The 11,307-nt window shown below is 47.1% G+C and overlaps 7 protein-coding genes across 7 annotated transcripts, besides 5 other annotated features; 5 read left to right on the forward strand and 2 right to left on the reverse strand.

Moving 5' to 3' along the window:
* Window positions 1–111: 111 nt before the first annotated feature.
* On the reverse strand, window positions 112–1,972 carry TSTA_002420 (carboxy-cis,cis-muconate cyclase, putative). Its single transcript, XM_002487785.1, has 3 exons — window positions 1,212–1,972; window positions 1,056–1,164; window positions 112–999 (listed from the first exon to the last, which is right to left on the reverse strand). Exons 1-3 carry the CDS (start codon window positions 1,386–1,388, stop codon window positions 170–172), a joined length of 1,116 nt encoding a protein of 371 aa, XP_002487830.1. The 5' UTR covers window positions 1,389–1,972; the 3' UTR covers window positions 112–169.
* Window positions 1,973–3,100, forward strand: TSTA_002430 (4-carboxymuconolactone decarboxylase family protein). Its single transcript, XM_002487786.1, has 2 exons — window positions 1,973–3,004; window positions 3,066–3,100. The coding sequence occupies exon 1, from the start codon at window positions 2,016–2,018 to the stop codon at window positions 2,703–2,705; it is 690 nt and encodes a 229-aa protein (XP_002487831.1). The 5' UTR covers window positions 1,973–2,015; the 3' UTR covers window positions 2,706–3,004; window positions 3,066–3,100.
* Window positions 2,774–2,800: a microsatellite.
* Window positions 3,101–3,279: 179 nt separating the features above from the next.
* Window positions 3,280–3,300: a microsatellite.
* A 268-nt stretch (window positions 3,301–3,568) lies between these two features.
* Window positions 3,569–4,784, forward strand: TSTA_002440 (uncharacterized protein; the record flags this gene model as incomplete). Its single annotated transcript, XM_002487787.1, is given in 4 exon segments — window positions 3,569–3,644; window positions 3,700–3,913; window positions 3,943–4,021; window positions 4,041–4,784. 4 exon segments carry the CDS (start codon window positions 3,569–3,571, stop codon window positions 4,467–4,469), a joined length of 798 nt encoding a protein of 265 aa, XP_002487832.1. The 3' UTR covers window positions 4,470–4,784.
* Window positions 4,527–4,553: a microsatellite.
* A 397-nt stretch (window positions 4,785–5,181) lies between the features above and the next one.
* Window positions 5,182–5,228: a microsatellite.
* A 591-nt stretch (window positions 5,229–5,819) lies between these two features.
* Window positions 5,820–7,677, forward strand: TSTA_002450 (serine/threonine protein kinase, putative). The gene is made up of 2 exons (XM_002487788.1): window positions 5,820–7,128; window positions 7,183–7,677. Exons 1-2 carry the CDS (start codon window positions 5,968–5,970, stop codon window positions 7,318–7,320), a joined length of 1,299 nt encoding a protein of 432 aa, XP_002487833.1. The 5' UTR covers window positions 5,820–5,967; the 3' UTR covers window positions 7,321–7,677.
* Window positions 5,876–5,924: a microsatellite.
* A 58-nt stretch (window positions 7,678–7,735) lies between the features above and the next one.
* TSTA_002460 (uncharacterized protein) lies at window positions 7,736–8,546 on the forward strand. Its single transcript, XM_002487789.1, has 2 exons — window positions 7,736–8,171; window positions 8,229–8,546. The coding sequence occupies exons 1-2, from the start codon at window positions 7,754–7,756 to the stop codon at window positions 8,456–8,458; spliced, it is 648 nt and encodes a 215-aa protein (XP_002487834.1). The 5' UTR covers window positions 7,736–7,753; the 3' UTR covers window positions 8,459–8,546.
* Window positions 8,547–8,827: 281 nt separating this feature from the next.
* On the forward strand, window positions 8,828–9,892 carry TSTA_002470 (dienelactone hydrolase family protein; the record flags this gene model as incomplete). Its single annotated transcript, XM_002487790.1, has 2 exons — window positions 8,828–8,939; window positions 9,177–9,892. 2 exons carry the CDS (start codon window positions 8,828–8,830, stop codon window positions 9,890–9,892), a joined length of 828 nt encoding a protein of 275 aa, XP_002487835.1.
* Window positions 9,893–10,154: 262 nt separating this feature from the next.
* Window positions 10,155–10,922, reverse strand: TSTA_002480 (uncharacterized protein; the record flags this gene model as incomplete). Its single annotated transcript, XM_002487791.1, has 2 exons — window positions 10,155–10,797; window positions 10,882–10,922. The coding sequence occupies 2 exons, from the start codon at window positions 10,920–10,922 to the stop codon at window positions 10,155–10,157; spliced, it is 684 nt and encodes a 227-aa protein (XP_002487836.1).
* Between the last annotated feature and the right edge of the window lie 385 nt (window positions 10,923–11,307).

An 11,307-nucleotide genomic window follows, 5' to 3' on the forward strand; every position in this document is an offset into this window, starting at 1 on the left:
ATGCCGATCAATGTGGTTGGGACAAGGTTGTCGTAAGATGGTAAGGAATGTAAAGCCGTCGTGTGGAATGTACGCACAAGCCCTACACCGTACCACTACTCGAAATTGTCCCTCGACATAATTCGTTTTATTTGTCCATGTTTTTCGATTTGCGCATGCTAATATACAACTAATCATACCAAATAGCATTCATCCCGAATCCCTTCTCCGGAATATCACACCTCGCAACACGGGCCAATAATTCATCCTGGAATCGATAAATCTCCACAAACCCGTCCTGGTCATCACACAGAGCTATCCACTCATCACTCCAGTCACATGGACTCACCGCATTCGAGTGTCCTCCACTGGTTGATGTCGGGTTAATAAACAATTGTTTCTCAATGTTCCCCTGAGAACCGAGTCGGAAAGCGCTGATATAGCCATGGACATCGTTATGGTTGGATCTCGAAGTAGCGAAAAGGTATTTTCCGCTATGAGAGGGGAAGACAACGTCTGCTCGATATTTGTTGCGTGGTGGCAGTCCAGGGGGGATTAAGGGGTATATCATGTGCGTAAAGACGGGGACATGACGCCTTTCGTCAATCACGTATACCGCCAATCTATTACCTGCTTCCATCAAGGCGTACAAGTAGTGACCGCTAGGGTGAATGGCAACCCATCGAGGATGATCACCCGGTGCGGGAGCATCGATGCTATCGACCAAGGTCAAAAGACCAGTTTCCGGGTCCTTTTTGTGAGTCCAGATTTTATTAGCGCCCATATCTGCCGAATACAAATACGTCTCTGTCGGATCAAAGACCATGCCGTGAATACCGGAGTGAGGGTCTATTTCAAAGTTCTGAACGTTCTTGTCGATTTTACCTGACTCGGTGACAGAAAATACATTCCCGAAGCCGGCGTGTTTGTAGAACGGGTTACCGTAGACGTTGTATGGTGGTTTGTGGCCTGCAAGGACAAAGATCGCTCGTGTGTTTGTTTCGGCGGAGTTGGCCATTGCTATTAACTCTGCGTCAGAGATTGAGGTATGCCTTAATTTTCCTGGGGTTGCTTACGATCTCCGCCCATTGGATGCGATGCTTCGTGTACGATTTCAGTCGGACTGCGCACGGAGAAACTCGACCATTTCTTCATGGCAGCACCGTAAATATTCTTTTTTGTGTGCTGTTCTAATCAGTACACCACTGCTTTATACTTGATTTCCTGCTCACATCAAATGTCATCCATGATATAGGCTCATCTTCCGGAATCATGGTCTTCTTGACCAGTTTCAAGGTCAATTCCTGGTCATCGAATGCGACGGTATAGATTCTTCCTGGAGGCGTCCAGGTGCCAATCATAAGATGGTGCAACATTTTGGCATGATATCTAGGAACACTGAGACGCATAACAAGGACAAGAAGATATCTCAATGAACAGTGAAGTTCTTCAAATTTTGAGTATGAAGCTATTATCCGAAAACAAGAGCCGATAACAGCTCGCCCCACACTGCGGGGAAAGAAAGTGCCGATTGAGGATACACCCAGGTACTTTGACTCTATGGCGATTTATATGATGGAGGATGTTAATTATGTACCGTGGAGTAGTTGTAATGTACGTGTTTGACATCCTGTAGAGCCATGTCTGATATTAGACCTGTCACCCCACTGATCAAGAACAATTGCAAGTAAAGGTATTTGTCCATAGATGTAGACTGCGGGGTTAGGGCTATTCCTGCGGTGGCGGAAAAGCACTGTGCCGACTTCGGTACATGTTCCGGGTCAACGACACTCAATTGATCAATAATATCCTGAGAGATCGTGGTTTATTATCGAGGTAGGAGACCGGGATAATAGAACAATCAACATCAACAATATATATATATTTTTGCTCAGTACTGTATGGCCCCCGCACAGACGGACCGAATCTAGCCGGTAGCATCCCGAAGTGCGAACCATCTTGAGCGATCAACACCTCAAAACACTGTCCTCGCGATAAACTCACCACTACAAATACAAACACACCAACACGCCAACATGCGCATCAACTACGCCCCCTCCACACCTCCTACCACAAATCCCGACGGGACACCGCTCTCCGAGACAGAGCAGAAAGCGACCGCAGAAGTCTACGAGCGTGTCACGGCGCGACGAAAGCCTCGTCCGCTGATTCCTCTCGATCTGGCTCTACTGCATAGTCCGCCTATTGCAGATGGCTACAATTCCTTGTTGGGTGCGATCCGCAACCAAGCCGTGATACCGCAGGATGTTCTGGAATTGTCGGTTTGCCGTGTCGCGATTCTCAATGGCGCGGTGTACGAGTGGAACGCACATGCGCCTCTCGCCTTGAAAGCCGGAGTCACTGCAGAGCAATTGCAAGGAGTCAAGAGCATCCCAATCTCGACGTTCACACCAGAGGGGAAAATAATCAATAACACGCGGAAGCCGGCGGAGAGCAGCCTCACCGACTTTCAGTGGGAAGTGCTGCTTTTCACGGATGCCATGACGAAGAACATCAAAGTTGACGACACGATTTTTGGAGCGATCAAGAGCCGGTTCGGCGAGAGGGAAGTGGTGGAGTTGACCGTCTGCATTGGAGCGTACAATATGGTCAGCCGGTTCTTGGTGACGCTGGATGTGGGCGAGAATAACGACAAGAAGATGAAGGACGCAGTTGATATCGCGGCCGAATTGGAGGACGTAGACGGAAAAGCACAGGGCAGGTAGAGCGACCCCACAGCGCACCGCCTCATGGTGACCCGAGCACTGCTTCTCCAACTGAATTTCAACCTCTTTTTTTTTTTTTCTTCTTCTTCTTCTTCCCTTTTCGTTTCCTGTTCCACGTACATTATATTCACGATTCATTCACCAGATGAGGGAAAGCCTGCGCCATTTTCCTCCCACTTTCCGCAACGGGACATCCGAGGATTTTTGTTAGTCTTCGGGCGGGAAGCGCTGAAAAAGATAGGGATATATGAGGGATTTTCCTCAGCCACACATTGGCAATGTGTGGTTCTGTAGGTTCTGTAAGTTCTGTAAGCCGATTCCACCCCTCCTGAGGGCAGCGTGTTAATTATTTGTGTCTAGTTGAGTGCTTGTCTCAATATATCCCGGAGGCCCAGTAGTACTTCCTGGCGATGCTTATACATGGCATGTTCCAATGACGTAGAGTATATATATACACAGTAGCTATTATACGTAGCAGCTATATACATAGTAGCTATAGCTTCGATAAGCTTGAGAAGGGCAGATCAGAGCCCTAGCTCCATTGGCAGATGTGATTGGCTGCTGCAGGTGCAGGTGTACTGTACTGTACTGTACTACGTAGTAAGGAAGCTGACCAGAGGACGGTAACAATACCAATCATACAGCTGTTCGGCCGCAGTGTTGGCCCGTATTCGGTATTGTCTGGTAAAGGTAACGGTGGAGCTCGCACCGCCTCCACTCGCCTTGAATGAATTCCCTGTCTCCATTGTTGCTTTCACTTGCTGTTTCTGCTTCAATTCCTCGTTCCTTGCTCTATTAAACCCTCAACCACTCGCTCCTTTGTTTTCTCGTCACGATGTTCCTTGTTGAATAACATTAAAGGGATGCTCATCGACGGTGAGAAGTGGGCTTGTGAAGCTTGCGTGCGAGGCCACCGCGTGTCAAGCTGTCGACATCATGGTGTGTCAAGTAGATACAACCGCATCTCCCAGAGCAATCGGCTAACACCAAGCAGATCGCCCCCTGATTCGAATCAATAAAAAGGGCCGACCCTTCTCAGTCTGTATCATCTGTCGCGGACCGTGTAACAACCGAGAAGAGCATAGCAAGCTCAACCGTGACAAAAAGTCTGATGGTGAGAGCGATAGCAAATCCTCGAAAGTATTGAGAAAACGGCAACACACCACACCACTAGTGGCTTTATACCCCTACGAGGCAGAAGAACGGCAGTTTGTTGTTCGCTAACTCTCCCGAATAGAAGCCCACCGCTCGACGTCGAATCCAGCCATCTTCATTTGCACGCATTGCACCACATCCTGCACCACTCCCGTCTACAAGTGAGCCATTTACTACCAGCCAATCTCGGCCGCAAACTTCCTCGTCCAATCCGCGACGATCGTCGCCTCCTTTACCGCCAACCTCTTTAGCTTCTTCAGCTTCCTTGACCGCAACGACGACGGCGACCACGAACACCACAAGCAGCGGTTATCTACCCATCTTATCGTCCGCTCCAGCCAGTCCGCCATTCGATCCGGCTTTGGTCCCGTCGAACCGGACCTACATGCCGGATCTGACCGCCCACGCGCCGCTAAATTCCTTGGGGTATCCCTACGTTTCTCTCCCAATGATGGAAGCGCCGATGATGCAGACTTCTTCTGCATACCAGTTTTCCGACGACGCCATGTTTGCAGCGGACAGTGGCTTTGCGCCGGAAGCCATGTATACCGGGTTCGAAGACATGGATGTTCTTCCAGAAGATTGGTCGACCTTTTTCTGGAACAATGACTGATGACCGATTTACGAATTCCTTTCATTTCTTTCATTTCTTCATGTCTGATTTTTTTCCTTCTTTCTTTTCTTCCTTCCTTCTGGATTTGTTCATCTGTTAAATATCTTACAGCCTGTTTGTCTGTCTACACGCATTGAACCACAAGGTGTGCATTCTCCTGGCTTCAGGGACGTACATCTTGGCAGCTGTCTCTTGGGAGAGTTGGGTCCTGGCGGATAAGTCTTTCTCTTTGTAGAGGAATAGTTTGTCTGGGCTATAGAGTCATGCGGTTAGACGAGACGTTTACATAGAACATACATCGAGTCTGGTTGACGCCTTGAACCACGTACGCGAGTAGTAATAATAATAATCCGTGGCATAATCACTCTTAGCAACTAATTACTCTAGGCGTGGCAGTGCGTGGCCACTACCGTACAGATGGCTCTCGAAAAATCTCTCTTTTTTTGGAGACTCAATGTCCGGCCCACAGTCTCCCCCTCCATCGTGTTTTTACTCATACTGAATAATCGCTTGTGTGTAAAATATCATATGCACTTTACCTAACACAAGTCCTGCGGCCGAAAGGGAAACAAATGTATGAGGCATTTTTCCTCTCCTCTTAAAATCTGGCCGTGGAAGTAGTCAGTATCAACTAAAATTTAGTCAGCTATCTGCCGACTGCAGACCGCTCAATTTTTCCTCCTTCTACGTAGTACTGTTTAGAATGCCTTTTGTCTCTTTTTTTTTTTTTTTTTTTTTTTTTTTTTTTTTTTTTTGATAGCCGCCGTGTTTGTATGGTAATATTGAGGATCTGCGGACTGCCCAGATAGGTATGGATGCATCGCACATGCAAGTCATGATCACGATATTGTACGAATGTATCAATATGGGGAATCAGGACTTCTGATCCGGTCAGTCAATCGTTTCGTCCAACACAAGCGTATCACATCATTGATGTCACTACGACTAAGTGGCTGACCATTACAGAAGAGGCTATACACAGCCCCGATGACAGTGAATTGGATATAAAACTTTAGAAGAGTACTGCTCTGTCCATTGGCCGAAATACCCCTCTCGCAAATACCGTGGCTCGGTACCTGTCATGATCGCCGGTAGAACCAAAGACATCAAAAAAGCCTCATAGAATCTCCGTAAGAAAAGTATGATAGAAGTCATCACATGTGTGCCTTCTGCTGTATGCGCACGCTGCTGGCGCGACTGATGTGGTTGAATATTTCCTAAAACGGAAATTATCGTGACGTGCATTGATTGGCTGAGGAAAATTCCTCAGCAAGTCACTCACTCTGGCGAGTATTGAGATAATCGCAGGCGAAGTGAGAATCTTCCAGTCCTTATATCTAAGGATGTTGTGTCACATAGTGTCCGCTCATGCCTTGTTTTGTCGGGAAGCTGCTTGACCCGACTTCGTCTTCTTCTTCGCCTTCTTCTTCTTCTTCGTCTTCTTACTTCTTGTCGGGATTTCTTTGTCTTCAAGCGACAAGTCTATCGTGAAGAATGGGCAGAGTCGGAACAGCAGTGCACGTCAATAAATTCTACAACGTGGACTTGGGTTTGAAACCACAGCCGCAAGCCAAAGACAACAAATTCGTCGTCTACGAGGATGGGACTCATGCGCATCGTCTATACGACGGACGACGTCAGGATGGAATGCTGGAACTATTAAATGATAAACTTCAAGTCCTGCGAGAAGCCTCCAAACTCGCCAGAAAGAAGCGCCCAAATGATGATACAGACACGAAAAACGTGCTAGAAGACGGCCTACCTCTTATTCAGCTTGGGCCTGCCTCATCTCCGCGACCCCTATTGAAATTACCGGCAATCACATCTTCGTTCATTGGTCGAATACAGCCGTCTGGTCAAGGAGCAGCCGTCTCGCTGATAGATCGATACGGCACGAACAAGGAACAAATCGGCAGGGGCTCCTCGGGAATAGTCACCGTCACCTTTCGACCTCACTCTGTCGATCACCCGTCAGGCGGACAACTGTTTGCAGTTAAAAAGTTCTCTCAGAGGGGGAGGGACTCGGTCAAGAAACACCTGAAGCGGGTCGGGGCAGAGTTTTGCATCTCGTCAAGTCTTCGTCACCCGAATATTATACAAACCTATGACTTGGTGCAAGACCCGGATGGAAACTTTTGTCAAATCATGGAATACTGTTCTGGCGGCGATGTCTATACTCGCGTGAGGTCGCAAGGTAGGCTTTGTGCGACGGAGGCGAATTGCTATTTCAAACAGCTTCTCCGTGGTCTAAATTATCTACATACGACCGGTGTAGTACACAGAGACATCAAACCAGATAATCTACTGCTTAGCTGTCGTGGATGTCTGAAGATTGCCGACTTTGGAAACGCTGAATGTGTGCGACTTCCCTGGGAGAAAACAACTCGACTATCCTCTGGACTTTGTGGATCTTTCCCCTATATCAGTCCCGAGCAATATGTGACTTTGGACTATCGTGACACAGGCACTTCGTCATCGCGGTATCACTTTGATGCTCGAGCTGCAGATGTCTGGTCCGCTGGTGTGGTCTATCTGGATATGAGAATGGGAAGGCATGCATGGCGATTTGCTGTTGTCGAACAAGATGAGGATTTTGAAGAATTCGTGAGGAGTATACACCAACTCGGGAGATGGGAACTGATAGAAATGCTGGAGGTAAGCAGATTCCGTTACTTTACTTTCAGTGTAATGTACTAACGGCGTCCGTAGAAGGTTTGTCGTCAAACGATATACTCTATGCTCTCTTTGCATTGGAAGAATAGGCCTGATACAGGCGCATTGCTCAAGTCTGACTGGGTGCAAAATATACATGTATGCAAAGCGGCCGAAGGTCATGACTCTCTATAGTCCGTCTTTTTATGACATGTATAGACATAGAAGTATATATTGTGACAGGATATCACCTGACTCACGTAGACGCCTGCCTGGGTGCCATGTTGGGACTAGCCCGTTTTAGCCAAGGTGTTGATATCAACCCTCGACCTCACCACTTAGCTAGTGCACACATGACATCTTTCTAGAGCCTCATCATATTGTGCTGAATGTATTCTAATCATCGCCATAAATGGGCTGGACGATGCTCGTGCTTGCAAACAAGCCATCTGTCTTATTATCGCTTATCTTTAGGGCTAGCGATAGCGAGATCAGCCTTGTTCGGTGCTTATCGGCTCAGCCTCACCCACCCCCGCGAGATTGCTTGAACTTCTTCTTTCCAGTTATTCCCTCGCACGCCTCTTGCATTCGGTAAGTTCAAAATCCAGCCCGGAAAATTATCAACGAAATGGCCATCCATCTCCGCCCAGCCTCAGAAGCCGATCTGTCTATCATCGTCGACGTCTCAACAGCCGCCTTCCCACCAAGTGTAGACGCTATTGCGCGACACCTCTTCCCGGGAGACCTGCACTACTCAGAGGATGTACGCCAAGCAAGAATAGCGCGCAAATCAGTCAAGTTTCAGATGAACAGTACTCGCATCATGGTCGCTGTTGATGATGCGTCGGATGGGAAGATTGTAGGGTATTCAATTTGGGAGGTGCCGGTTGCAGGGGGTGATGATAAGAATGATGATGATGGGGAAATAATTTTACCGCCTTTGGCTCAGGAAGGGTCGGATAGAGCTCCGTTTATGGAGTTGAGACGTATACTTGAGGATGATGTAAGGGAACAATTTGGAGATGAAGGGACGAAAGGTGTATGGAGTAAGTGTTCGCTCCACCGTTTTGGTTCGGATCAATTCCATTAACTAGAAGGAGCAGCCCTCGATTCTCTAGGTGTTCACCCCAATCATCAAAAAAGGGGAATTGGGAGGATGTTACTCGATTGGGGTGTCGAGGAAGCAGCTAAACACGGCAAGGGTTGCTACTTGGTTGCTACTCCGGCGGGGTTACCGTTGTATAGGGCAGCTGGGTTTGAGGATGTCAAGGTTTTGGATATTTTCGGTACTCCGCATGTTTCGATGAGGAGGAGGATTTTTAAGGTTGAATAGGATAGAAAAAGGATTGGTGTTGAAATGATGATACTACATATTCAAGGATATTCAGGGTTAGGGTTCGTAGATACCACAAGTCCTGATCGAATGCTCTACCTGAATCGCAAGTAAGAGGAATAAGTTGGTTTTATCTATATACTAATGTAAAGCTAGAGGTACGCCTTTGAAGTCTGTAGATCACCCGGCGGACGACGTCGGATAATGTTTCGTCCCCTTACCATGCCACCATGCGGGGAGTGCAGGGTACTTCGGTTTCCAAGATATTTATATTATTTGTTCGTGTTCACAGACGCAAGAATGGAATGGCCCAAGATGTGCAAATTTTGGGCATGTATCATTGGTGAATCTATTTAGTAACCATCCATTATGAATTCCGATATGCAAGCTACTCTGTATGGAGATATCGATACGGAGTCCGGTTATATTAGCCCTAATCCACTTGGTACACTGCGCAACCCCTCAATTTCGAATGCTAGCGGTGTGACATCATTAGTTGGTTTGATCATGGATGTAGATTCCTACAGACATGCGGGCATACCAACACGGAGATAACTTGGAAACAGCAATAAGCTTCAATCCGAAGTATTCATCCATAGCAATCCCCCCAGACCTACGTTAATTCCGAATTCACTTCTTCAAATATACCAGGATAATACCTTGACAGTTGAGGTTTGCGTATCCAGAAAGAAAATGTCGCATCTAAACTGCTATCAAGGCTTCGAGTGGGACGGTACTCCCACAGGTCAAACCGGCAAACTCGCCAACACCGATATCTACATCGCCGGCGACAGCACCGCATCTGACATCGCCATCTTATTCATCGCAGACATGTTTGGTTGGACCTTCAAAAACAACCGTTTACTCGCCGATCAAATCGCTCGCGAGGTGGGCGCAACCGTCTACCTCCCCGATTTCTTCGCTGGCGAAGTCATCGACTCCGAACTAATAGCCAACGAGCAATGGGACAAGGTCGACCTAGCCGGATTCATGTCTCGACATGGTCGACAAGTGCGTGAATCGGAAATTTTCGAATGTGCCAAAGCCCTCCGTCAGCAATATAAGAAACTTGGTGCTGTAGGTCATTGTTACGGCGGCTGGGCTTCTTTCCGTCTAGGGGCGAAATCGACGAAGTTGGTAGATGTTATCAGTGTTGGACACCCATCGTTATTGACTAAGGAGGATATTGATGGAATTGCTGTTCCGGTTCAGGTTTTGGCGCCAGAGATTGATCCTGTGTATTCCCCAGAATTGAAGTTGTATACTTTCCAGACTGTGCCTACGCTGGGTGTGCCGTTTGATTATCAGCATTTCCCTGGCGTTGTGCATGGTTGCCTTGTACGTGGTGATGAGACGAAGTCTGGTGAACGATTGGCGATGATTAGAGGGAAGAATGCGCTTGTGGCATGGATGAGTCAGTTCTTGAAGGAGTAATCCATACCTTCCAAGGTGGTTGCTATCATCTTCTACCTAGGTTTATCTACAGGATATGTAAGATGGATGGGGAGAGTGATTGATTAGCAATAAGTTTTGTGTTACAATTATATAATCTTAGAAAATGCACAACGAAGACTGCCAAAACCCGCTGGTATTAGACGTAGATCTCAGAGAACTACCTATGCATTCTATTATTCATTTTCTGCGAAACAGACGCAGAAGCATCATTAACATATGAAGCTCGTACAAAGCGTTAATCTCAATCCGTCAATACAAAGGTTCGAAACATGCCTATGCACAATGGCGAGTCTGTTTGCCAATGGGGATCAGCTCCATGGCGGATAAGAACATTCTTTACACCTCGTGCCTGGCGTATTGTGGCTGCAGTGAGAGCAATATTTTTGACATGTTGAACATAGGTGATTTGTGGAAATCCCATAGTAGGAGACGTAGTTACAGGTTGTTGCAGTGCATCCATCTTCTTAAGGATGCGTTCGACCATTGTACTAGAGCAATTCTCTGCCGCAAGTAAAAGAGCATATCCCTTGAATAACATCACATCTGCCCCAGCATTCAGAAACACAATGGCCGTATCTTCTTGATGATGTATCAAAGCAATATGTAGAGGTGTTCTTTTCGCAAAATCTTTCATGTCAAGCTCAAGGCCTTTATTCACGAGGATTTCTGCTAGCCGAGGGTTGCCTTCTCTCGCAACCAAGTGCAGAAAGTTGAATATTGAGAAACCACGTTGCAGGATATCTATGCTTGCTTGACGAAAATAGCTCAAAAGCAGCTCCGATGACCACTTGTTAACGTGGGCTGTCCAATGATTCGGATTTTCCCGACGCGCGAACCAGGTGCCGTTGAACGTATGCTCTGCTCTCAGGATTTTTTTGTAGAGCCTAGGCAGTAGTAGATGAGCAAATGTTTGGTTGGTCCGGAGTAGGGATGCGACACTGCTATCTGGCAAGTGACTCGCCATGTACAGAATGACGTCGACCGGTAGGTCACTGAGAGATCGCGACATCTTTGGTTTTGGGTTGTTGAAATCGTTTTGTCGCTTCCCTACGTAGAGATTCTAGGGGATTGGTGATTTCAAATAGAGAATGGTGTGTCCTTTCTTCTCTTTTCCTATATAGACACGATACTGAAAATCCCATTACGGTATGTCTGAGGCGAATGCCACGATATCGAGGTGATCGATCAAGAGAAGATCGGAACATGGCCGCAACAGCTACAATCCCAGCCCAAACTCTTCAAAAAAGGCCGAACGAGAAATATAAAGCATTTTGAGGATCAACAAAGAAGTCATACAAGTCCTGGCATAATCGATCTTATCGCATTGTACATCTGTGGGATATGATTGGTTGGTTTCCAGATGAATAGCCCTAACTACCCGATCGGGAAATACA

The sequence above is a fragment of the Talaromyces stipitatus genome, genomic scaffold (genome assembly GCF_000003125.1).
Source record: "Talaromyces stipitatus ATCC 10500 scf_1105507295517 genomic scaffold, whole genome shotgun sequence".
Lineage (NCBI taxonomy): Eukaryota > Fungi > Ascomycota > Eurotiomycetes > Eurotiales > Trichocomaceae > Talaromyces > Talaromyces stipitatus.